Source organism: Xiphophorus hellerii, chromosome 3 (genome assembly GCF_003331165.1).
Source record: "Xiphophorus hellerii strain 12219 chromosome 3, Xiphophorus_hellerii-4.1, whole genome shotgun sequence".
In the NCBI taxonomy this organism is placed as follows: Eukaryota; Metazoa; Chordata; class Actinopteri; order Cyprinodontiformes; family Poeciliidae; genus Xiphophorus; species Xiphophorus hellerii.
This window is the reverse complement of record NC_045674.1, coordinates 14,808,091-14,835,740: the sequence shown is the minus strand read 5'-3', so window position 1 is coordinate 14,835,740 and position 27,650 is coordinate 14,808,091. Positions and strand designations below refer to the sequence as shown.

The window sequence follows — 27,650 nt, the reverse complement described above, 5'->3', positions numbered from 1 at the left end:
AAGAGGACATGACATGTTTATGGTATGCAAAACTCCAAAATGTGGCTGCAAACTGATCCAACGCATGGGATATATATAAACAAGAAGAATTAGATCAAGTTATCTTTTTGATGGCTGTAGCGCTCTGTTTTCATGGGCGAGCATGCATTTTGTTGAGCTGTACTCTGATAGGCTGAGTTCATAATCTTGGATTGTGACTTTTTTACACTGTGATGCTGCACTTTAGTTTTCTTACTCCTCCATTTTTCTCTGAGACTTCTTTACATCTTTTATCACTGCTTCTGCTCTTTTTCTGTCTCTCTTATCTTCTTCTTCTCCACATTTTTCTCTCCTTCAAGTGTTGATCTGCTTCTTTCATCTCAACCTCCTTATACTATTCCTTCTGACTTGTGTTTTGGGGTGAAGGGTATGATGGTGTCATGGTGGAAGAACAAGTGCCTCTTGCTCATTGGAGAACAGCCTTCAAATATAGGAATTCTGGGAGAGTTTTTTAAAATTTATTTAAGACTTAAAAACTTCAACATGGCTGCTGTCAGATCAGAGTGTGGAGGCATCAAAAGGATTTTCACTTTTATTTTTTTAAAACTTTGTGTAACATGCTATGCCTTGCAAAAGTAACCACACACTCAGACATCTTACACAATTTACTACATTGCAACCCAAAACACAATGTAGTGTTTACTTATGAAGAGGAAGGGAAACAAAACATAGTTTCTAAAAAAAAAATCTTTACAAATAAAAATTTTAAAAGTGGGACTTTCAATTTGTTTTACCCCTAAAACAAAGTCCAGTGCAACCCAATGCTTTGTTCCAATTAGTTAATTGAGTCCACTTGTCTGTGATTTAATTCTCCTTTAAATCCAGATGTTCTGTGGAGAGAATGTTTTAATCCATGATCTAAAAATTGCATAGCTGCAATGGTTAAAACTAACACTGGTATGGTTTGTAAAAAGAAACTAACACTGCACATCATCCTAAGCAATCACTAGGACAGCGTCATGCCTTAGCAGGGGCAAGGAAGCTGGTCAGTGTTTATTGGAAGATGGATGAAGCTAATTAAAGGTCAATCCTGGGGGAAAAAACAGATAAAGGCAACAAAAGACTTGAGACTTGGTAAATGCAGTCCAAGTTATGATGGTTTAAATCAGTTCCTATTCATGTGTTTGGCTGACCAAACAAAGTCCAGACCTAGTGCAAATCTGGTGGAGACATACAGTACTTCTAAATTATTGCAGAGTATGGCTTATGTCTAATGTATATAAGTATAAATATAGCGATGCTCACCACACTTTTTCAAATGTTTTTTTTATGAAAAATAACACAAATGTTCACTATTTGGTGCTGATCTGCCACATGACATCCTAGTAAAAAATAAGGTTTGTGGTTGTAACGTCAGAAAATGTGACAATCAAATTAATCAAACTAAATTTTCTTTGTACAATTAAATAACAAGGCAGTTCAAAGTGTTTTAATACATGAAAACTCAAAAATCAACAATTGAAACATTACATTTTACCAAGTGCTGTCATTACCTATCAAAGCATTGGTTAGTATTTCACTTATGAAGGAACTCAGTGTTTCGACTGTTTTACAATGTTCCGTGGGTGTTAGTATTTTTGCAAGGCATTATATATTTAATGATTTAAAGACTTCTATAAATGAATATATAGACAATGAAAATAATTAAAGCATTAAAACCTGCAGTTAGAGCATTTTTCTAATTATATTGTCACCCAGAATTTCTATACTGCTAATGCCAGAGAGTGATGCATGTTGTTGGTAGTGTTTGCTTGCCATGATCCGGGGCACCTAAGTGCAGCAGATGCTGAAAACACATAAATGCGAGTTCCCAGAGTTTCAAGAGCGCACACAGAAACACACACACACACACATGCTTTCCTTAGAGACACACAGTTGAGGTCATACTAGGATGCATACCAGTGACTTACTGTAATTAACTGCATGATCTGACCAGACACGGTATGTGTATATGTAAAAGCACCGTGATTTACTACTGTTGACATCTGCCAATGATGCTCTGAGACTGAACTTTTAAAAAGCTAGGAGCGTCCAAAGGTACAAAGGGGAGCAGCAAGTTTGTCTGTAGCTCCAGTGATTCCCAGACAGGAGTCTTGTTGGATGGATGGGGCATGTTTGACAAAATGTGAAGCTCAGAAACCCACGCAGAGCTCCAGTTTTCCTACAAATGTTAACAAAATCTTTAATTTTTTTTTCTCTATTCCTCTCTTCTCATTCATTTACCACTCCCTCTACCCTCCAACTCCTCTCACAGGCGACCTCTCAGAGTCCAACTGAAGGTGAAGTCCCAGGGTTCATTGTGCTTTCAGACTGTCTTCTACCTGTGAGCGTCTGCAGAGAGCTGCCACACAAACACACACTGACGTACACAGAGATACCCTTAATTGTGAACCTCAAAGCTGAAATGTATATAAAATGCACAAGACAAACACATGCCTGCTGACACTCACTCACACAGTTAACACAAATTAGGTATCCGTACAGCCAGAAGCTTGGTTTGACCAGTCTGTATGGAAAAGGGTATTTAGTACAACTAAGAGAACTCAGACCACATGAGTAGGAAAGGCACTGATAAAAAAAAAAACAATGATATATCACTTCAATAGACTTTAACATGTCTATTCCATGTCTATTACATGACAAATATAGAGGGATTGTTGTTTCATAATAAAAAAGAAAGAAAATACAAAAAAGACAGCTAAATGAGTAGGTTAGAAAGACTTTGGAAAGGATCCTTATGAGCTGTATATAGTTTAGTTTACAAAGAGCAGCATTTAAAAAAAAACAAGAAAACATGCAAAAAAGAATAATACTTTAGATAAAACACTGAACAGAACACTGCAACATAACTATTATTATCATTATTATTCTTATTAATACAACTAGTAACATCATCATTCTTCATGAGAAAGCTATTACATTCCAAATTGTAAAATGGGGAAATCACAAACCTATTTTAAATTTCTACTTAGATTTTAGGTGAAACACAGGGGAGGGTGCGGGGTTGCACTTTTATTCGGGAGGTTTTAATAATTGAGCTATTTTTTATTTATTTATTTACTAATTTAACAATTATTTTGTTTATCGGGAGAAAATGTTTGAGTGGCAATGCAATATTTTGGTTTTAGGATTTTCTAGAGAAAAACTTTTGAGAGCCTGTTTCTGTCAGACTCTTACAATCGAGTAATTATAATGTATCTATTAACTATTACAGCAATTATATTTATTTCTTATTTATTGAATCCTGTTTTTTGATCCACTCTTTTTAAGTTTAAATAAAAGGTATCATACTAAATGGCCTGCTGTCATTCGTGTCTGTTTGTGTTTTTGGCAAAATCATGGGGGGAAATTTTTCAACTGTAGGTGACGTTTGTGACCAGAAGGGGGCGTATCTGGAGTGCACCAATTAAGAGGTTTGCATCTAATCTTCTGAACTCATTTATAACAAACTGTTTATCAGCAAAATTACACACTGCACTTGCTTTGTCTCTGAGAACACTATTGAAGTTGATTACCCTCTAACCAGGATATAAACTACTGTTTATTTCTCTGGATAAGCTTATCTCAGTCTGCCTCAGTTTAAAAAACAAAGACCTGAATAACAGGGTGCAAGCCAAATGATGTTGTTATAACTGAAAGCCGCAGATGAATTAAGTTGCATCATCCCAGTGCACACAATTTTTAATCTATTTTTGATGCATATGTTTAGGAAGATATAAACACTGCTGTGCAGCTGCGTTTTGTTAAAAAGGATAAAAGATCTCTGAATCAATGGGACACTGGAATAAGACCAGTTGCAGTCCGCAAGGAAAGCATTTTCTCAATTCATACTATCAATGATCAGTTCATATTTACAGCTGTGTGCCAAGTCCAAAGTAGAAATCAAACAAGAATGACTGTTTTATCTGTTTCCTTGTAAAAACAGAAAAGAAATAACAGCATAATACAGCAGTCTAAGGAACATCAAGCTGCTCAGATATGATGCAACAGCAGCTTAACGTAGCTTGTCCTACTGAACATAATGTGTCTATCTGGGAAAGCTGTTTTACAAGCTGCAGGGTATGTAGACCTTATGTCACTCTGCACTTTGAACAACCCTTCATGTGCTTCAATTGTAGGTCACAGGGAAAAGAGCTTTAGCTGGTAAAAGGAGCAGCTAAAGCTGAAATGTTCTTGATCTGTAATGGCAAACATTTAAATGGGTGTCACAGCATAATTCTGTAATATCACTGAAATAAAAGTGGACTTGAATGAAATGGAAAAGGGGAAAACTGGTTATTGAAAATAAATTTTATGACGTAATCAAATCAATTTCTAACTTATTTCATCCTCTGTTGGTCATGTTTGAAGTAGTTAGTAAAACAAACAAACTTGAAAACAAAACAAAAAAAAGGAAACAGTTTTGTGTATGTGTATGCATATATATATATATATTTAGGTGTGGCATGAACAAAACTGAAGGTCCTAAGGAATTATTAAAGGAATGTTTAATGAATTAATACAAATTCATTGACTTTTAATATATAAATTTACATTTTATATATATATATATATATATATATATATATATATATATATATATATATATATATATATATATATATATTAACTATGTCTGCTTATTTAACTGTAAATGTTCCTTCTTTGAGCAATTTTGCTCAAGGAAGTGTGTTGTCTGACACACTTCTACCAACAAAATTCATTGTATTGATTTGTTCAAACCATGACAATAAATAACGTTCTTTACCTAGAAGTTGCAAAAACATTTCACGTTATGCTACTTATGAAAAGCAAAAAAGAATGGCATATTTTTAATTATTTTCTAATCAAATAAGCTCATTTAAAAGATGAATAAGGAAATGTTTTATGATAACAATAGCATATAAAATGTTTTATTTAAACAATAAAATCAACCACTTTATTTAAAATAAAATACAAGCAAGACTTTGAATCTTTCAACTGATGGTGATATACACTGCCTGGCCAAAAAAAAGTCGCCACCTGGATTTAACTAAGCAAATACTGTAGGTACAAGCCTCCTATTGGATAAGTACTGCATAGGCAATTATCTTTCAGCTGGCAACAAGTTATTTAACCCCAGCTGATGCAATGAGTAACTCCTCATTTCTTAAACAACCATGGCAAAAGACACATCCTGTGGTCGTGGAAAAGACGTTAGTCTGTTTAAGAAGGGTCAAATCATTGGCATGCATCAAGCAGAGAAAACATCTAAGGAGATTGCAGAAACTACTAGAATTGGGTTAAGAACTGTCCAACGCATCATTAAAAACTGGAAGGATGGTGGGGAACCATCGTCTTCCAGGAAGAAATGTGGTCGGAAAAAAATCCTGAATGATCGTGATCGGTGATTACTTAAACGTTTGGTCAAATCAAATCGAAGAAAAACAACAGCAGAACTCAGGAGTATGTTTAATTGTGAACGCAAAAGCATTTCCACACGCACAATGCGAAGGGAACTCAAGGGGTTGGGATTGAACAGCTGTGTAGCTGTAAGAAAACCTCTAATCAGTAAGGCTAACCAGAAAAAAAGGCTTCAGTTTGCTAGGGAGCATAAAGATTGGACTGTGGAGGAATGGAAGAGGGTCATGTGGTCTGAGTCCAGATTTACCCTGTTCCAGAGTGATGGGCGCATCAGGGTAAGAAGAGAGGCAGGTGAAGTGATGCACCCATCATGCCTAGTGCTTACTGTACAAGCCTGTGGGGGCAGTGCTATGATCTGGGGTTGCTGCAGTTGGTCAGGTCTAGGTTCAGCAACATTGTGTGCCCAAAGAATGAGGTCAGCTGACTACCTGAATATACTGAATGATCAGGTTATTCCATCAATGGATTTTGTCTTCCCAAATGGAACGGGCATATTCCAAGATGACAATGCCAGGATTCATCGGGTTCACATTGTGAAAGAGTGGTTCAGGGAGCATGAGACATCTTTTTCACACATGGATTGGCCACCACAGAGTCCAGACCTTAACCCCATTGAGAATCTTTGGGATGTGCTGGAGAAGGCTTTGCGCAGTGGTCAGACACTCCCATCATCAATACAAGATCTTGGTGAAAGATTAATGCAACACTGGATGGAAATAAATCTTGTGACACTGCAGAAGCTTATTGAAACAATACCACAGCGAATGCGGGCTGTAATCAAAGCTAAAGGCGGTCCAACAAAATATTAGAGAATGTGACCATTTTTTGGTGGCGACTTTTTTTTTGGCCAGGCAGTGTATTTAATAATGGTATCAAAACTAAAAGAAGAAACATTCGCAAAAAATGAAAAAATAGATCAATAATAAAAATACTAAATAAATGGATGTACATTATGTATGTATAATAGTTATGGAATACAAAAAAAAATTTGATTATAATTATTCTTGACTCAAAATAATAGCTAAAGGTTCATTTAAAAATGGACTTAAAATCTAATGTATTTTTCGACAACTCTATAAAATGATGCGTCTTATGTTATTAGAAAGTGTTAAAATATTTCGGGAACAAATGAAGGAAACTGAAAATAAAAAGGGTAAACTGTTTAATAAATGCACAGAGAAATCTCAAACAAAAGATGCGTAAAGGATCTATATTTAACTCGCAATGAAATGTAATTTAAAAGTTGACTCAAGAATGAAAATCTTATTTAAAATCTCTGGAAACAAGATACTAAAGTAAAAATATATCTCTTCAGTGTTATGCGGTTTAACAATATACAATAGTAAAATTATTTTTTTAGAAAATTATTTATAAAGTAGTGATTAAAAACCCCGAAATACAGTAAAATGGCCATGGCTTGGAACCAGTGAGTAACTGGTACAGAAGTAAAACTTTCCTCGGTGTGGCAACAAAACGCGGACATGTCAGCCAAGTGTTCCCTCGTGCTCGGACGTCATCTGCGTCCCTCCCTCCCTCTCCGTTATCCCTCTCTCACTCCTCCCTCCGTTTGCCCGGATCCCAGTCCCTTCTCTCTCCAGCAGGCCCGACCCGCACATCTGTCCGGCCGCACGCCCACGCACACTCTGCCGACCGCACGCGAGAGCAGGGGGATGAAATTAGCGGGGACACGACGAGGGACAGAACAGCCTGGACGTTTGCTGGGAGAAAATCCGACCACTCTCAAAGGAGCTCCTCGCGTATCTCCCAGTATGAAAGCTGGTTTCTAGATTTTCCCCAATCCGCATAGAGAGAGAGAGAGACAGAAAAAAACAAACAAACAAACAAACAACTGATTTCTATACTCCATGAAAACATGAAAAGACCAGCTCGGATCTTGAGCGGTTGCACCTTTCTGAGCTCAACCAGCCGGCTGGACACACGCCGTTAGGACCGTTAGGTTTACAGCCGGACAACCGCAACCCGGACTACGGAGGAGGAGAGGAAAGAAACTGCATTTATTTTCCGAAAAGATCGAATTTTACTGTACTCAAATAAACAAAACGCCAAAGTAAGTACCGTTTCATTTTCATGTCGGCAAAGCAGTTAGCTGTTCGTTTGTGTAGCGCTGCGGCAGACTACGTTCTGCGTCCTGTTTCTGCTTAGACGTCATTACGCATTCATGTTGGAATCCGTTAATGCGACATAGCAGAACAGTTTTGTTTCATTTATTATAATTTTTAAAAAGACGTGGGAATTAATGTGTACATGTGTTTGGAAAGGAGCCGTAAAGTTTCTAAGCGTTGCTGTTTAATGTAAGGAAATGATGACGCTTGGCTCAGTGTTTGATCTATGCTAACAAAGTTTGCCAACCAGACGAGATTATCTCAGCTAACACACACATAGGTGGAATTTAGTAAAAGAGCTTGTACTGTTGTTGACTTTTACATGTAGTAGTTTTTATATCACATGTAATGATTAAATGGACTTTGACTGGGACATATTTTCCAGCGCCACAGTTGTGAACTATCCACGCAACAAAGTAGCCACCGTAAAGCTTGCTGCCCAGACTTTTCTGAAAACGCAACAAAGTCCACTTTTGATATAGTTTGTCACTTGTAGCAAAATGTTTCGTTGCAGTTTTTTTTTTCTTTTAGTGCTTTGCATTGAAAGAAAATAAGATCTTGATTCCCTTTGGAAAAACAAGGTTGGACTCGCAAATGGCTTTGATAACATCACATTAGGCGGCTAATCACTAATCAGATCTCTTTTTTTGTGCTTGTATTGTTTTTTTTTTTTAAACCATTTCCATCCTTCAATAGGCCTGACCTGATGTGAGATTATCACTGTATGACGCTGACTAATGCTGTTTAATTGGTATCTTAAGTCAGAGCTCCGATGTGAGAATGAGAACATGAGAGTAAAGCACCTCTAGTCTAATAGCTTGTAGTTTTGCTAACTACTCTTTGCAATACAGACAGATGATGTATTTGTCTTCATTTTATGTATACAAACACAAAATAAACATATTTAATAAATATACTTTACAGCATATTGCCACGTGCCACTGGTTTAATTGTCAATAAATAGTTTACTTGCAACTCTTAGTATAGATTATTCTGCTGTAAAAGTAAAACCTTTCCCATTACCATATAATCAATACACCAATTATTTTATATGTAGTGTAATTGTTCTGCTAAATGGCAAATATTAATATAATTTAACAATATTTTCACACTTATTATAAATACATTTGAAAAGTAGAAATAATACTTAAATCATCAAAAACAACAATCTCAACTAATACTGTCAGTTTTGGGTGTTGTTATTGTATAATATAAAAATTTTTCCACAGCTATAAACAACATCGATGTACGTAGGGTACAACATTTTTACAATATGCATGTCATCCAACGGGGTGGAAAAAATTAAGTTGGAATATAAATAGATATGTGTCAGTTAAAGTTCCTAAAGCGATCGTTGTCTTTATCTGGTTTAGCTCCTCCATCCACAGCAGCATCAGTCAAGACTTTTTAGTCTAAAGGGCTGGCAAATAAAATGTTCGTCCAATGCTTCATAATCAGTGGAAATCTGTAAATGTAGCTTGTCTGCTATGTTGTCCAACAATGCTGGCTGATCTGCTTAGTTCTTGTGCCTCCTGTGATGTAATTGACCCAAATAAACATTAGCAGGAGGTGGTTTTTGGTCTATTGCTAGGAAACCTTCCATTTTGCTAAATCCTGCTGTGAACATTCTGACTTTATTACCCAGCTGTGTTTTATTTTCTGGAGGTGACAGTCAGTTTTCCCATTCACCCTTTCATAGCAACGCTATCTCAGTTCATATCTCACAGTGGAAGCAGGAAGTAACCCAACCCTTACTGGTTTGATTAGGACTACTAATCCATTGCTTTTCAATAGAGCCAAGAAGCCCAAATGGGAATCAAAGCCAAAGCAAAATTTGCTGGAGCATTGCAATGAGAAAATTAAGGTATGACTGAAGAAAATGTGGATTAAAAGCAACCCGACACTCAACAATAATTTTCAATCTGACATTTTTAAACACTAATAAAATTTTCATAAATACTTTATTAATCGGGCGTGCCGTGGTGGCGTAGGGGTTAGCGCGACCCACATTTGGAGGCCTCAAGTCCTCGACGCGGCGGTCGCGGGTTCGACTCCCGGACCCGGCGACATTTACCGCATGTCTTCCCCCCTCTCCCTCCCCCTTTCCTGTCAGCCTACTTCATAAAAAGGGACACTAGAGCCCACAAAAAGACCCCCTGGAGGGGTTACAAAAAAAAAAAAAAAAAAAAAATACTTTATTAATCCCTACAAGAGAAATTAGTGTGTGCAGGTAGCACCTAAAATCACAAAAACTAGCACACCAAGAATACAGTACCATAAAACACAATGGTACTTGTGGTATTTATAAATGCACATGGTCAGCAGGAGGTGTTGTGCTGCCTTGTTGCAGCAGGAGTGAAGGCTCTCCTGCACTTTTGTTCTACAACACAGACAGAGGTATTATTACTATTGTGAATGATTCTCTGAGCTGTCAGAGAATACTTTTACGCATCTTCTTCAAATCTTAATCGAAACTTGTGTTGCATTTTACCACTCCTAAAACGCCTGTTTACGTGGGATTACATCAATAGGTGATGGACCAACTTTTTGGTTTGTAAAGGCCTTTTTCTCTGACCCACTTTGAGTCACGTATAAATCACAAAGAGGCGAGGGACAAGTGCTTTGATGCATGAGTAAGAATGATTTTTATAACTCGTTCATTTGTTGTATTTCATTGACGGAAAATCAGAATGGGAACGACAGACCTGGAAAACCGCAGTAGTCTAAAAAAGTCTACGTTTCCTTAAATGAGCTTCAGCAGTTGGCGATTCATTCATGGAACCTGATTTGCTTAGTCCTAATATGTGACAATGTGTTTGTAAATGATTCATTCTGACAAAAATTCTGCGTTGAAGTCAAGATCAGTCAGTCGAGTTAAATCACATGTGTCAAACTCAAGGCCCCGGGGCCAAATCTGGCCCCCTGTAGCTTTTTATATGGCCCTTTAGCTTCCAATTTACATCAGTTAGTTTGCAAAATTCACACAAAATCAACAAATCCCCACATTTTTTTCTGATTTTTACTGCAATTTTTTCTTGAAATTGGTCAAAAACATTGGCGTTTAAGTGACTGCTGCCTCAGCCTTACCTGATGTAAAGTTATAGTCCATGACTGATACGACGATTGATAAAAAGTGACTTTTAACACCACACATTAGCGCAAATATCATAAAAATTCCTTACAAATATTTCTAAATTAGCGCCAGAAAATCTGTGATTTTGATTCCAAAAAACCCCCAAAACACACAAAAACAATACAAAATCCTGGATGGGTTGCTCAGTATGAAAAGACCTTCAATATTATTTCATTTTAAGAAACGCTTATTGAATACTGCTAAATATCAATAACAGCTATTTATTGATATTTTAACAATTTAGTGGGTTTTATCAATACATTCTGGCCCTTTAAGTACATTCAGATTTTTGATATGGCCCAAAATGAAAATGAATTTGGCAAACCTGAGTTAAATACTTTAAACTGAGACCTAAAAAAGCAACTTAAACATTGATCTGTCTGTGATTGCGTCTTCCTTTTTGACTGTTTTCAGTGAGTAATCGGTGCTTTAGTAGAACTTGGTGGAATTTGGTCTCCGCTGAATGAGCAAAACTAATCACAAAAAGGTAAATGTAATCATGGCCTTTCATCCACTGAGGTGAATCATTCCAGCATGACAGGGCCTCCTGAACGGACCCTTTCACAGCAGCACGCTCACTGATTGACCTCCAACATTAATAATTCATGAGAGTCACAGATCAGTGTCACTAAAACCTGACTTTTTTGTGATGCTTACCCACAACACAGCAGAGAAGATAACAAAAAATGAAACAACTCAATAAACTGCCTGCTTTGGGATGATGAAACACAGATTGCCACTTACATACTGAGATTACCTTTTGATGGAATTTTTCTCAGAGAAATAATCTCCATGTTTTTCGAGTTACTTTCCCAAAGAATTCCTAAAATGTGGGGGATGTGTGTTGATCATTTATCCTTGCTGGAAATTGCTTAAAGCATGACCTGAGTTAGGGCTAACAAACCATGTGCAGCAGAGAGCATGCCCTTTACTCCGCCTGTTACTCAAATGCATTTTGCTGCATAGAAATACTAAATATTCACATTTTAAAAGCTTTGAAATGACAGTTTGTACCTTGACTGTATAGGTGATACTGCAATCGTTAAACTAAAATCTCAATTTCAATCTGCACAGATACTAATTACTTTATCACTACATGCTTTAAAAACAAACCAATCACAATCTCATGGGCTATAAAAATTATCCTAATATTTATAGTCATTGCAAGTTAATGACCTGTGCTGTTATTTATGGTTCCCATTTATGAAGCAACTAATAAGGTTCTATGCAGCTTTTATTTATTTATTTATTTCTTTTTTACATCTAGTTTCATTAAGTTCAGTTTATTGATATTTAGCATCTGTTTGACCTGAACAGTTCTATCTAATTTATGTAAAAGAACTTGTATTTTTCACTAAACACCCTCATTATGTGTACTGTATATGTAGAGTCTTTTTAAATCGGCTTTAAACACAGGAGAGCAGCAGGAGCCAATACAGGATTCAGTTTAATGCCAGTGAAAATCTGACAGGAACTCAAACCATCTTCATGTCAACCTGACTGTGAGCAACATGGTGATAGTAGATCATTAAGGATTTAATATCACCTATATAGTAGAGAAGATGTTCTCTCTGTTGCTGTTTGATGTTTGTGCACAAATGCATCAGTTTGTAAAATAGCTTTTGTGTTACAAACTTATCTGAGTGGTTCTGGATGGTCAGGTTGAGGTGGTCTGAGGCTGAGCAGACTTTGAGTCTTTAATATTTCAACATGTTTATTCAACAAAAGTTAGCTCTCGCTGGTAACTTATTAAAATCTGATTAGAAATGTAGACTGTAATGGTCTATCATACAGCATATTGTTACTGATACAGCTGTAAATGTACTTAGGGGATTTGTAAAATAAAAGCTCTGGGTTGGTTTTACTTAGAAAGTATTAGATGCTTAGTTTCTCTGCATGAGAAGACATAGTATTCATCTTTTTAAAATATATTATTTCAAGAACAAAAACAGGAAATGCATTGTAATTTATAGATGTATTCTGACATGTTACCTCAGTGGCACAGCTTTGCACTAAATATTTAAAGTTTTGACATACCTATGACTCACTAAAGATCCATATGTGAAGGATTAAACCAGCACAAAAAGAGTCAAATTAAAATTAATCACATTTACTGTATACAAACATTTATCTTTGGGATATTTTCTGACAGCAAAATGCTCGAAGTGATCAGAGGTGTTACCTCAACAACAGCTCTTATAAAGCGACTACCCTGACCAAATCACACAATAACCCTTCCTCTCAAATCTGCTCAGCTCTTCTCTCTTCAGCTACAGGTCTAAGGTCTGTAACTGCTTGAAGGAACTAACCCTCTACCTGGATTCACAAACATCCCTGTTCAACGAATAGTTACTTATCATGAAACACTGGAATAACGTAACATTTGCTTAAAATGTCAAAATTAAAACGTGAACCTGACTAAAAGTATCGTTTCATTCACATTTATAACAACTTTCATTCAGACTGATTATATTTATATAACTATATTTGAAGATTATTAAAAGTCTGCTATTTTAGAACAACTTTGAAACACAGTATTTTTTTTTGTCAGCATATCGTCAGTACATTACTGGAAACGGAAATACATTAAGGTACATCTGGCTGTAAATTTTTGTTTTTCCATTACAGGCGTAACAATAATGTGTTGTGCTGGCCTGATAAGTGATTTCACAACCCATATTGGTATATTAAGTGACATGTGGTTATGTAATAGAAATTAGTGAGAACTGATCATGCTTCTTGAAGGAGTGTCCCGTTTCTCTGTAGAGCATTTGAACCACTTCCTGAATCCAGTACCAGGAGAAGGAGGAGGGCTAATGGTGGGCATAAACCCAGGAAATGGCATTCAGCTGAATGACACTGGACATCTCTGCTGTAATCTGTTTAGTTATTGGCAATTTATTGGTTCATGTTTTTGTTGTGCTCTCTTGAAAGCTTGTCTTGCATCAATCTCCTAGTTCCTGTGTTGTTCTGTTATTGGACTGTTAACCCCGATGGTGTTGGTCTCTCTCATGAATCTGTCTGCTGTATATTCCTCTAATGGTTGCCTAATGCTGTGGTTTGTATGATTCAGCCTCCAAAGTGAGCATCCTAAATGTGGTTGGATGTGAGTTGTACAACACAGCTGGTATGGTAGTAGTGAGTCACAGTCAGAGCACAGTGTTAGTCTTATGACTTACAGTTCCCCTGACCTGCTCAGCTGAATGCCTTCCAATACTTATTTGACTGTAAAGCACCAGATGATTTTCGGAACCAGTGGGAGTGAATGGGGACGGAGTGGAGTGAATCCTCTGTTTGGTGCCAGCGTGTTTACATTCTCTAAATATTCCTGGACTTTGTACCACGCTCCCCTCGGATCTGTTTAGGTTCTTCTAACTTTTGTTTGATGCTTTTTTATCAGAATAAGTATTATAGGTGTATAAACCCCAGGATTCAGGAATATCTGGAATGACATTCAGCCAGCTTGATGTGAAATCACTGTTTACAGTCACTGAACGCTTGCAATGTATAGTGTGGAAGAGAAAGTCTGTCTGACAGAGAGAGAGAGAGAACGCCTTGCTCCCTCCCCCCGCTGGAGGCATTCTTTACTTTTATTGGACCTTTGAAATGGTCAGAGTCTGGTCATGTGATCTGTTAGACCAATGGCATAAGGATTTTGGGAAGCCGTGGGGGGGAGAACTGCTTAAACATGCTGAATTCACTGGATGACCTAAACAAGCAACCCTAAAAATATTCTCCTGGCGTCTGCAAAATGCTAAAATGTTGCAATGCTTCCGGACGGTGTGACTTTTTAAACATTTTTCTTGGCTTCATTGTATATTTGTCAACTTTTCTTGCTCACTTTGTGGCGTGTTTGTCCAGCTTGTTACATTTAATTGTGTCCAACTCACTTTGTAGGAGTTTTGTAGTCTTTCGTCTCTATCACTTCCGCACATCAAACAGCCTTTGGACCGCTGATTTTTACTTGTCTTATTTAGGTTTGACTGCGAGAAACCTTTTTCTGTGGCTATATTTGCACACAAATGCATTATGCATGACCATCAAAAGTCAGATGTTGAATCTCTGAAGTGGAAGAACTGGCAAAATAATAGGGAAAAATCTGCCAGCCTCCCCATTCTCCACCAACTGTGTTGAAGGGAGACAAAGAGGAAAAAAAAAAGGGGGTAGCGCAGCGTTTTTGCAACAGGATAGAGGGATTGTGATGACTGACATGACTCTATGTGGAAAATAACACTCACTCACCTTCTACAGCAGTAGCCAGATCAGAAGAATCAGCTTTATTATTATTATTATATGTATGTAAATTGAGAAACGAATTAATTTAGCTAAAAGTCAAAAACATTCAGATATGTTGATATTGCATTTATGTGTTTTGTGTCTTTACCTAGTCAACGTTTCTTTTCTGCTATCCATTAATGCATTTTTATTCCCTATTTTAAATATGTCAAACTGAAGGCCCGGGAGCCAAATCTGGCCCTCTGTAGTTTTTATATGGCCCTCTAGACTCCAGAGGGACGCATAAATAGAACCATGAAGATAACAGTTGTGTGCTCAAATATTATTTGATCAATTACATCAAAGCAGTTTTATATATTTTGCATAATTTTGAGATTATTGCAAATTTTCTGCAAAAAGGGTTGAAAATATTGGAGTTATGCGGCTGCTTACTTTCTTACTACTGCTACACTGCTGCCTCAGCCTTACTTGATATCAAGTTATAGTCTGTGTTTAAAGTGGAGAGTAACAAAAAGTCATATTTACCATCTTCCATAAGTGCAAAATTTATTTTAAATGACTAAATTAGATCCACAAAATCAGCCATTTTCACTGCAAAAAATAAAAACGATATTGAAATCCTGGAAGGACCGATGATTGTGAAAACATTACTTCATTTTAAGAGGTACTTATCGAAGGCAGAGACAGCTCTTTATTAATATTTTAACAGTTTGTTGATGGGTTTTATCAACACATTCAGGAACAATCGGCCCTTTGAGAACATTCATGATCTTGACATGGCCCTTAAAAGAAAACTAGTTTGACACTCCTGGCCTATCAATAACATTATGTGTGTTATTGGGCGTGTTATGACAATAAGAGCAGTAGAAATGTTTCTGCCTCTCTGAGCCAAAGGGGGAATCCTCCTTGATTACTGGCAGCAGCAGCAGCAGCAGCAGGGTGGGGATGGGAGTGGAAGCCAGGCGGTTACACGGCTTTGGCATTTGCAGCTGCAGGAGTAGGAGTTGCTGTAGCTCTGTAAGGGGACTCCGCTGACAGCGTGCGTAACGGTGCCCCCACTCGCTCTGCTCTTATAGATGAGTTATGACTCACATCCCACAGATGTATCTTCTCCCTTTACAGCCAGTCTTTTACTCTCTGCCACTCCCTGAACATAGCAGCAAAAGTACTCATCATAACGTCAGAGAAAGAAGCAGCGATCACAGATGACTCCATTTACGAGTTCATCGTGGAGGTGTGAAGGAAAAACATTCGCTCATCCCTTAGGTGGATCTTCATAGGTCGATGGCGAGCCGCCTGTGCTCCGTTATATGCATTAGGAAATATGTACATGCTCCCAGTGAGCATCAAATAAAACCAAAATTAAACCACTGTATTTTCACCATTTGTTTCTGAATGACGATTTTACTTGTCATTTACTACATGTCTCTAAGCTTAATTGATTTATATTTGCAGGCTGATAAAGCTGTAAGGGTGGTGCAGAGTCCTGGTGCGTCAGGATGCTGGTGGAGCTGAGCGAGTGGTTCTGGCAAGAGCGGCTGTGGTTTCCGGAGGGTCTGGGCTGGGCTGACCTGGAGGATCGGGATGGACGAGTTTACGCAAAGGGCCGTGATTTATGGGTGGCACTTCCCATTGCGCTGGTATTCCTCATTATCCGGCAAATCTTTGAAAGGTCGGTCCATTTTTCACTCTGTCCTGTGGCCTACCTGTGACCCTCAGCTGTGTTTAATTTAAACATTTACTTTCTCCGTGTTCACACATTTATCCCTGTCTTCCTCTTTTGTTGTTCTTTTACCTTCTACCTTCTCCTTGCTTTGTCCTTGACTTTCTTGGTCGACTATCTCTTCTTCCATCTACAACATAAAACAGTATTTATATCCCACGCAGTCATATATTTCACTTGCTTATGCTTGTCAAGTCACTATTAATTATTATTTTCATTATATTTATCTTTTGTTACCTTCCCTCTCACCTTCTCTAACGTTGGGAAATGTGATAAGAGAAACAGAAAAGAAGACAGTTTTGCATAAACATTTTCATAAACCTACAGTGACAAAAAAAGCTGCTGCTCACAGTTGTGTGCAATGTTTTTCATTATAAAACATATTTTTTTGTCAGACATCCCCTAGTTCCCAACTACTAGATTATTTTTTCCAGCTCCATTTACATAGATCCCAATGTTTCAGAAATAACATGAATTAAAATCTTATTTAGAATAAAAATGAAGACAAGCAAAAACATCATTTATTTTTATTAGCTAGTTATTCTTTTTATGCCTTTCTAGATTCCTGCACAGTCTGAAAAATATGATCTTATTGTTTAAAAGTTGGATCCAGTCAGCCTTTTGTTAATCCTTAATAACCTTCTTCTTGTGGTTTCAGGTTCTATATATAACTTTTCTATTTATATATTAAAAATTTGCTGTTTTGAGACTTATGTACATATTAGGGGAGAAAACACATTGTCATTGACCCCTGAGGACCTTTAACATTAAAATGAAAACGTGTTTCAAAGGAAACCGTTTTCTTTTTCAATTCTTCTTTGGAAAAGCTAAAAAAATGCTAAATATTTTTTACTTTTGATTTTGATCTTTAGGCTCCTCTAGCTTGAGCTTAGAAAATGGTAAAAATCCTCATTGTTTGTTAGATAAAGCATTAGCTTTTATCTGTGAGGTGTGGAAGATAATCTTTTCTACTTCCGTCTTTTGTTATGTTGCCAGATATTTATTGAATGTAGTTAATTAGTTTCCAGAAATACTGTGTAAACATCCTGTACCTCCAGTACACATCCTGTATAGTACCGCACTTTCATTTTGTCATCTGTGGGTTAGGGTTCAATTTTAGATTGATTTTCATTAATTTTACCTATTTCTTCTAAAAATGTCCTTCCTTTTGAATCCCTTGTTCAATCCCAGGACAGTAGCGACACCTCTGGCCTCTCTACTCGGTGTGAAAGAGACGGTTCGGCTCAAAGCGCCTCACATCCCCTCCCTCGAGTCCTACTACTTTAGAGTGACCAAAAACCCAACACAGGTAACGCTCATGACACTGAGAGCGCTGTAGGATGTGAAGTACCAGAAAATGCCAAAAATCAAACCTTTTTTTGTTGGTTCAGTCTTCAGTAGCAAGCCTTTGCAAAGAGACGGGTTATTCAGAAAGACAAGTGCAGCGGTGGTTCAGACGGAGGAGGAACCAGGACCGACCAAGTTTGCTCAAGAAGTTCCGAGAAGCCAGGTAAAAACACGCGCATGCTCTTTTCTAGATACATCATTGTTCTTAAGTGTCTATTCGGATTTAGGGCTGATAAAAAAGTAAGCATTTGATAAATACTTCCAAAAACTTTTTTTACATCTAATGTGACATATCTCCTATGCGATTCAGGTGTGTAACCTGGTTGCAGAGGTGTGTTCAACCTCAGACTAACACTATATTGAAGCAACTTTTGATTCATATCCAGCATTCAACATACTAAAATTCACAAGTGAGGTCAACTGTTGAGGAAATAAAGTTCTTATTTGTATTCTTTAGCTAAGCTGTCGTTAGCAGGAGCAAAATTGTACAAAGTTATCTGTCAAGATAAAAGTTGTAAGAATTCATTTTTTTAATTTAATGATGCCACATTTTTATGTGGCACAAAAACAAAAAAACTGAACTAAATATAAACGTCCTTTTATAAGCCAGAGTTGGCAAATATTACTAAATCATGATGTGATTGGCTGATAACCTCCTGGCAAATAAAACTGAATCCTGTTTTTAAATCACAAAGTGCTAAAACAAATGATTTGTTTAAGGATGCCAGTTTATTGAGGTTTTTATTTGTTAAATATTCTAATTGCTCTTAATATGTGTACTATTAAAGGTGGAGGAAACTCAGAGGTGATTGATCAGAGTTTCTATGACCTGACATTTTAATAACAGTAGGTAAACTTTGGAGTCCAGCTGTGTGACATGAAGCAGGTTAAAACAACCATTGACCTTAAGCTAACCCACTGCATATACAAACAAATTTCAGGTTTTAAAAATGAACCCTCTATTTTTAACTTACACTCAGAACCGTGCCAGTCTGCCTCTCTGGCCCGGTTCTCCACAAGCATTTCCAGCTATAAACATGTCTACTACACGGCCTCAGCTGTGTCAGGGACTCTCTCATCGCTTTATCTGTATTTGTGTTTGCATGTGAGTTATATCCAAGCTGCGGACGATTCGTCTGGTTTTGTGCAGGCGGGGGCACGTGACTGGATGTTTGTCCCTGCCTGGTTATGGTGTGTCTTTCACTGTGTTGGTTGCAACATAAGGACATTATTTCTTTTCAATCAACCCATTGTGTGCGTGCGGACAACAGGGTTTCTGTCTTTCCTGCTTCCCCTCAGCTGATGTGTCCCCTCACTCTCTCACTGTCCTTTTCTCACTGTGCTTCTGCTGCTCTCTTGCTGCTCCAGCTTTCTCTCTGAAGCCTTTTCACCACACCTGTGTGATTGAGCAAAGGGAGCTGTGACCTCGCTCCATCTCTGAAGCAGGATTTTAACAGCTCCCTCTTTTGTCTGGTATTTCTGCCGTTTGATCAACATTTGTCCAGCTTTGTTTTTTTGTGAGTCATTGTTGAACATCAATGATGTATTTCATTAGATTTTTTCCATGTGTGGAAACTAAGGATGAATTCACACAGCCCTGTTTAGTTCGTTTTAATCAAACTCGAGTTCGTTTGTCTACTTAGTCTGATTTGTTTGGGAAGGGGTGAATGCGCAATCAAACTCTGATGCAAACAGGTTTTGGCTCGAAGAAAGTGAACTCTGGTGAGGTTTTGAAAGCATATGTGGATGCAAGCAGACTGGAGGCCACTTCAAAAGCAGGACTCAACTATAGCGCATTGCATTCTGGGTAAATACAGTCAAAACAAACGCTAGCTTGCTCCAGCAGGAGAAATGACTCGTGTTTTTTTTTTTACTAAAACAAAGTTAAATCCTTCAATGACTAAAATCTGATGCCACTTTATTTTTGTTTTACATTTTTGCAAAGAAGGATGTTGCTCTCATGTCTTCTTTTTGTGTTATTCTCTTCATTGGTTCTTTGTGCAGCGCCCCCACAGGCGAGCAGGTGAACAGGTTTTCCAAACCGTTTGATTTGGGAAAACGAACCGCACCAGCTGAGAATGTGACAAAAGTTGCAGTTTTGGTGTGAAAACACCTTAATTATGCGTTTCCTGATAGATGAGTTACTAAACATCTTTTTCTCGACTGACTGAAGAGAAAGTGTGTATGTGTTTGTTCTCTTGCAGTTGGAGATTTACCTTTTACCTTCTTGCTTTCATTGCTGGCCTGGCCTCCCTCATCGATGTGAGTACTGCCTCTTCTCTTCATACAAACTCCCACACAGTCTCATCCATCATATGCTCCCGTTGCTGTAACTTGTATATTTCTGTAGCTGCCTGCTCTTTTTGCTCCGATAACTTTGCCTCTCTGTAGAGACGAAGCCCTGACTCATCCCGGTGCTGAGTCAGTGGATATAAATACACCTGCTGATTTCTGCTGTCTCATTATCCCGTCCCGTTTCTCCTTCCAGAAACCTTGGCTGTATGACACGAAGGAGATGTGGCAAGGCTTTCCTGTGCTGGTACGTCTCTGGGAGGGATGAGAATAACAAATGCATCAGATTACTGACTCAAACTATCCAGCATAAATACAAAATAGCCATTAAATGATTGTGTAGTGATGAATTATAGTCATAAACTGGGAATAAAGGTAAAATATTGAGATTATTTTGGAAATAATTTGCTCCTTACAGATTTCGTCTGTAGATTTTGTTGTTTTTTTTGTGACACGTATATGTTTTGGATCATTAAACAAATGTCACTGTCACACCAAAATAGCCTGAAAAAACACAGAAACTATTTTCAGTTGATGATTTGATTTATTAAGGGAATAAAACAATCCAAACTACAACCTGTTACCATGTTAAACGGTAAATGCGTCTTTAATCTAATAACTTTCCAGGAGCTGCTTGCAACGAGGAAACGTTTGTTAGATCGTTCTGAAGATATTTTGTCCTACTTTCATGTACTTTCATTCACTATTTAAGCATTTAAAAATACAGATGACTGTATAATACATTTTCTGATTCATCATTGTGATAATTATCTATTATTACATTTAATTTTAGATGAAATTTCTGCCTCTGTTAAGGGACCTGAAAGCAAATTGTTTCCTTACATCTGTTAAAATCCTTAGAAAAAAGTACATTTGAATTATGAAGTAGTTAAAAAAGGGCTAATGCATTCCTTGTTATCTGTAATCTAATTCTTACAGTCTGAATTTATATTAGCCCATGAATTTTAGGTATTAAAGACATCTCTCTTGTTCAGACTCTGCTGCCATCTCAGTATTGGTACTACATGATCGAGCTGGGGTTCTACGGCTCTCTGCTCTTCAGCGTGGCTTCTGACGTCAAACGTAAAGTAAGTGAATTTATTTCAGCAGCAGTTTTCTCTTCTGAGAACAAATGAAGTACACTGCAAGAAACTGTCTACTTGCACAGGGTTTCCCAAACATTTCAGCACTGGATCCATAAAGTAAGAGTGGCACAAACATGCGACCCGAACTATTTGTCAAATAAACAAGATTTCCATTTGAAATCTGGAGATGATCTCAAGATTCTGGTTTTGGTGATTTGCAACCCTCTGTGGAGTCCAGACACCAACAAATACTTAAAGTTAGAATTAATGTTGCAGGTTCTTGTAGCATAACTTGTAATATTCGTTTTCTTTTTGTGTGCTGCTATTACATTATGTTCAGAGAAAACCTCTGTAACCTTTGAATGATCTGAGCTGTGACACATCTGTGGACTGTGGGTGGACATTAGACTGTTGTTACACGTGTGTTTTTCTGTGTTTTTGCTGGACTATGCTCTGCCTGCTCAGCTGTGCAGAGCAGAGGAAAAAGTCTTGCAAAAGAGGCACAGCGTGTTCCTCTAACACCACACGTCTAACCAGGGCTCTGAAACCTGCGGCTCTGACATTTCAGTGGCTATTTAAACGCTCCTTAAAGTAGAGACTTTTAATAAGTGTGGCTAAAAACAACAAAGAACCAATTCATGTTGTTAAATGTAGATATAACAGTTAGCAGTTTATGTTTTTTATTTCATGGAATAATTTCATTGGATTTCCACAACAGACTGACAGCAATAGCACCAGCAATATATGTTAAGATCTATTATTATTGACTTTAGGTCAGAAACTGTGTGCTTTTTTGTTTACATCATTTTTCACAACTATTAATATCCCATAGCATTAAGATTTTTGCTAGACTTTAATACTTTTATTTATTTTAGATTTAAAAATAGATATAAAATGATGTATTAAAAATGGCAGCAAATTTAATCTATTAGATTAAATAGATTAATCTATTTTATTAATTTTTTTAATTAATTGTTTTATTTTAATTAATTAATTAAAATCCTAAAATTATTTTATTTACTAAAACAATCATTTTTAGTAAAATCACTATTTCACTAAAATGAATAATTTGTCCGTTTTCATAAGGTCATGTAACATTTGCGACTCTGAGAGTTTTATTCAATAGCACTTTGTGTTGTAAAGGCTGCAGATCCCTGGTCTAGTCTGAGATAATCTTAAACAGGATTTTAACTCTAAACCCAACAACTTTTTAACATGCAACACACATTTAAATGTTTCCTCCTCTCATGACCCAAGCGAATCATTTCCCTGCTTTCCCTTTAGGACTTTAAAGAGCAGATAGTTCATCACGTAGCGACAATCCTCCTCATCAGCTTCTCCTGGTGTGTGAACTACATCCGTGCTGGAACTCTAATCATGCTGGTTCACGACTCCTCCGATTACTTCCTCGAGGTAAATGGCTCTCACTGGATTATTTTTGAATGTCAGACAACATTTTACCTCCAGTGTTTCATCACTACTCCATGGCTTAATTTTCAATATGATAAAGGTCTGCACCGACTGGAAACACGTAGATTTATTTGATCATTTTCCAGGTTAAACAAAGTCTTGAATTTTAACAATGAAAAAAAAAATACCTTTTTAAATACCTTCATTTCATAGTGATGGATACTACAATCTAGAAGTTTATGAGATTTTCTTTTTAAAGATTGAGGATAGCCCATAATATCAGATTAGAAGTGAACCACAGCATCGTGTTGTTGCTTTGTGAACAAAGAAGTAGTAAAACCTGACTTTAGTAAATGTTTTCTACTTAAATGCCCATAATGTTGTACAAACACACAGAAAAATGTAGAAATGTGAATGTGAAAATTTGGAACCCTGATAATAGACAGGAACCACATCTAATATACTAAAATTATAAGCGCTAATTTTATTTATGTGCCACTTCCACCCAGAGGATTATTTGATGCAAAGAAGCTGACACTGCCACCTGGTGTTTGAAAACATGCAATTAAGTTTTATTTGCTTTTAAAGAGATTAGCAATAATCATTTGTCTCATTTGTATCCGTTTGTTTGTAAATCATTCTTTTTCCTTTGACAGTCTGCTAAGATGTTCAACTATGCTGGGTGGAGAAATGCCTGTAACTACATCTTCATCGTTTTTGCTGCAGTATTTATCGTCACACGCCTCATTTTTTTCCCCATCTGGTACAAACACACACACACTTACACACATTTTTGATCTTTAGTGTAAGTGCAGAGCACCTCCCTTAGATTAATGTAGACTTTGGGTATATTCAAAAACAGTATTTAATAGATAAAAATGAGACAACATTAAGACTGAAAAGTAAAAGACTAAAAGATTAAAACTCATCACACATTTTAATCAGCTGAATGTTGTTTTCCTCTATGCCTCATTCCCTCCTCCCTGATCCTCTCTGTGTGTTTCAGGATCATTTACTGGACCTGGGTTTACCCAGTGACCATCTACCCGCCTTTCTTCGGCTACTACTTTTTCAACGGCCTGCTTATGGTTCTGCAGTGCCTCCATATCTTCTGGGCCATTCTCATCATCCGCATAGCAATCCGCTTCCTGACCAACAACGTAAGGAAAACATATATGTAGATACGCAGCTTTTATTTTGTAAAAATATTCAAATTTACTGTACTTCCTGTTTATGGAAATGTAAGAAACGGTAAATGCAGGGAGAAAAAGAAAGATGTAATTATTGTGATGTTGATTATTGTGAAATAATTTCTGAAATTTGGAGTGCACACTGTCAGTGTAAGAAAAGTTTTTCTTAAACTCCTGCTTGCTTTACTGTGCACTATGTGAAGCTGCTGTATGATTGGAATATGCAGAATTCACTTATTCAGGTTAGGACATTAGCTTCTCTGTTTTGCCTTGCAGTTCTGTTCAAATGCTGCTTTCAAGGCTGATGCACTTCTAAGATGGAGGTGGTCAGATTAGGATCACAAGATAGAGCCACCATAGAGGAAGAGGCTGAACACAGAGTGCTGCTGTCACTTCTCTCTTATTGCAGCACGGCTTGACTGAGTAAAAGTGCACAGTGACATAGCAGAAGGCCTGTCACTGTTAGAGGAGCAGCCTTTTGCACTTGGATACAGTAGAGAAACCCAAATATATCATCAGTTCCGGTTCATTGCAAAGCTAGGTTTCTTATTAACTTGTGTTGTTCCATATTTCACGCTATATAGATATATATAAAAGTTTATTTTAGACAAATTTGTCTAGTTCTTTTGAATTTATTGTGGAATTTCTTCCTAATAAAAAAGGAATGTGGACAAGTAAATGAAAATAGAAGAAATGTAAGACTAAAAACACATCTAGAGCTGATAAATAGGACCTGAAAGTCATGTTTAATGTCTTTGCAGGATGGAAAGAGCTGATATGTATCATACATCGGCTGTCCATTTACTGCATGACAAGAATCAGTTTTACAATAAATGCCATCCCAATGCACTTTACAATGCAAACAAATCCAGTTTATGTCCAAGAATGTAGAGAGAAATAATGAAATCAGATCCTGTGGCATATTTAGTATTGTTAAAGTCCAAAGATATTTTCCTAAATACCACAAAATGTTTACTCTATTTACTATCTACTGTTTGAAACTGACTAGGAAGCCTGCAAAACTGCCAACAAAACTGTGAAATGCAGATAAAGGCAGACTAAGAAATAAAAAGACATGTCAATAAACATCCTAACTGATTGGGTTTTAATGTCAAGATTTTACTGATGTAATTAGCAAATATATTCTTTAAATACAGATGCGACAGAACTGTTTTGTTTTTTGAGACTAAGTTCAGCTTTCAGACTGTCCTAAACAGTCTCTCATGTCTGTTTTTCTTATTCCCAGGAAAAAGTGGACGATGATCGGAGCGACAAAGACGAAACAGACGAATCAGAAGAAGAGGAAGAAGAGGCAGGGAATAAAAAGCACGGAAAGAAAAATGGGCCCATGCAGAACGGCCACACAGTCCACAACAACAACCACAGCAAGACAGAGTGAAACGTGTGAGAGCAGGAAAGAAAGGACTCGTGAAAAAAGGACGACAAAGAAGACGAGATGGCATTCCCTAAAACTAGGAGATTCAACACTGTTACTTTAACACAGACATACACATGCTCAGTCAAACTTTTAGAGAACACAAGTATCAAGATTGACACTACACTAAGTGGCACTGCTTTTGCTTTGTCACCACAGGAAAAAGGAAATCACGTATCCTCATCTTTGTTAGATGTTTGTCCAACAAACCTGTCAGTGAGACAGGAGAGAACATGAAGAGGTTCCAGGTGTGGAGGAGAAACAGGAAGGTGCTGCTGCTGCTTCTACTTTAGCTTTCATGTTTTAACGGTGTGCCTTAGAGCCAGCTGGTAGCTGCCAAAAAGCCATTTTATGGCTTTCTGCTTTAAAACTGTGCTGCTTTATTACGTATGTCTTTGTTTTTTTGGGTTTTTTTGTGCTTTGTTTTGCGATCACAAAGAGATCAAAACAAAGTGAGAACTACTACTAGGAACGTGAGATACTGGGGCATTTCTTTGTCTATGCAACAACATTTCTGTTAGGTATTATCATGTCTTTGCACAAAGATATGAAGGAATATTTTGCAGTCAGTGCAGCCTTGTGCCATTTATGAAGTTCTCTGGTTTCTGTTCAGTCTTTGTCCAACAAAGCTCAGTTTGTACTTGACGTACAAACGTGACGTTTTGTAAGTGACGTCTCACCGCTTACTTTTTAAGAAAACTTAAAGCAATAGACCGAAATGAGCGCTCAGTTCAGCTCATGATTGAGCAATCACAGCTGAGTGTGTTTCAGACTCAGAACAGACCGTGATGATGCCACCCACTGAAAACCGATGACTCAGCATATTCTTCCTGAGGAGAGGTTTCTCCGTGGAAGTAGTGGGATTTTCCAGAGTTAACTTTAATAGGACAGATTTCTTCAGCTCACTGCCTGACCTCTGAGGTTACATTCATTAACCTGCAGGAAATGAAAAGTGTCGATCTAAATTAATGATTATGATTCTGTTTGAAAAGGTTTACAGTTATGTTCTTTAATGTTTTTAGAAATAAATTTGTTTTGTTTTGTTTTTTTAAAGAAAAAGTTCTAGAAATAAGTATCTCATCTGTGTCGTCACGCATTCATATATTTGTACGTCAAGTGCCTTATTTGTAATGAACGAGGAATTCTCCTGTCTTCATGTTCTCTCCTTCATATCTAAGCCCCAAACACATCCTCCTCCCACTACTGCATCCACCACTTCTCTTCATTAAACACGACTCTCATTCCACTACTACTAACCCCGACCAACCAGCAAACATGATGCAGAAAAATGTCTGTGGCCTGATTACAGTGTTATATTTTTTATTTTGTACTTTTCTTTTGTTTAATGACGCCTAAATGTTGTTAATAATGATAAAAAAGTATGAATCACAAAGAAAATGCTCCGGAGTCATCTGTGTCTAAATTGTGTCTCTAAAGAATCTACACACAACACACTGACACGAAATCAAAATAACATTTAAAAGAACGTTTTAGCAACATTACACTTTAATTTATTTTTTTCAATCTAGTGTTTTAAAATTGAGTAGAGACGTACAATGCTAACTGCATTTATTGGCATCCCTGCAACTCACAAACATTATCCCAAAGCCTTTGGAAAAGAAACAGAACCAGAGCGTCACAGATCCTCCACCATACCTTACAGCTTGAGGTGCTTTTTAACGTATTCATTCTTTGTATCACGCCAGATCAACTTAAAGTGGTTGTTGCAGAAAGGTTCAAACTTTAAACCACTTTTACTTTTTAAACGTTTGTCATGTTGCAACACAGATTTTCCTTGTTTTAACTCCTGAATGGAAATGTTGCTCTGGGTTGTATTTATTTCTTTTAATTTTGTAGAAAACATTGATCGTTTTTCTTCCTCTCTACAGTTATATTTTGCTTTGGTTTGCCACATAAAATCGAAATAAATAAACTGAAGTTGCTACAAAAAAAGTTCAAGGAGAGTACTACAAGACAGCAATTTCATGCATATTTTCACCTACAGGTAGAATAACTAATTAGAAAGACTGTTATTGGTCTAACATGCTATGTTGCTTTTTTTTTTTTTTTTTTTACCTTAATCTGCAAACTCACCAAAACACGTAAATTAATTTTCATTTGTGTTTTTAATGATGAAAGTGTTCTTGGGTGATTTGAAAGGCGTTGTCAAATAAAATGCGTTATTATTATTATAATTATTATAACACGGCTGGTACAGAAAATAGTGTCACTAGCGCCCCCTTCATTTCCGGAAT

The 27,650-nt window shown here is 37.1% G+C and overlaps 2 protein-coding genes and 1 long non-coding RNA gene across 5 annotated transcripts in view; 2 read left to right on the top strand and 1 right to left on the bottom strand.

Annotated features, from left to right (window-relative positions):
- Positions 1–3,334, top strand: part of LOC116716252 (CUGBP Elav-like family member 3) — a 31,456-nt gene extending 28,122 nt beyond the window's left edge. For both annotated transcript variants that reach the window (XR_004338421.1, XM_032557184.1), the window contains one exon: positions 2,294–3,334. The gene's annotated coding sequence lies outside the window, so the exon portion shown is untranslated. The remainder of the gene's footprint in view (positions 1–2,293) is intronic.
- A 3,232-nt stretch (positions 3,335–6,566) lies between these two features.
- LOC116717376 (uncharacterized) lies at positions 6,567–8,202 on the bottom strand. The gene is made up of 2 exons (XR_004338732.1): positions 7,498–8,202; positions 6,567–7,406 (listed from the first exon to the last, which is right to left on the bottom strand). It is a non-coding gene; the product is annotated as an uncharacterized LOC116717376 (long non-coding RNA).
- On the top strand, positions 7,321–26,788 carry cers2b (ceramide synthase 2b). Of its 2 annotated transcripts, XM_032558716.1 has the most exons (12): positions 7,383–7,489; positions 8,241–8,334; positions 16,369–16,585; positions 17,828–17,945; positions 18,028–18,146; positions 20,188–20,245; positions 20,472–20,522; positions 21,271–21,363; positions 22,645–22,773; positions 23,427–23,533; positions 23,777–23,930; positions 25,207–26,788. In XM_032558716.1, exons 3-12 carry the CDS (start codon positions 16,413–16,415, stop codon positions 25,357–25,359), a joined length of 1,155 nt encoding a protein of 384 aa, XP_032414607.1. In that variant the 5' UTR covers positions 7,383–7,489; positions 8,241–8,334; positions 16,369–16,412; the 3' UTR covers positions 25,360–26,788. The 2 variants fall into 2 exon arrangements, with proteins under 2 accessions (XP_032414605.1, XP_032414607.1); XM_032558714.1 differs by lacking the exon at positions 8,241–8,334 and having other exon boundaries at positions 7,321–7,489.
- The last annotated feature ends 862 nt before the right edge of the window (positions 26,789–27,650 follow it).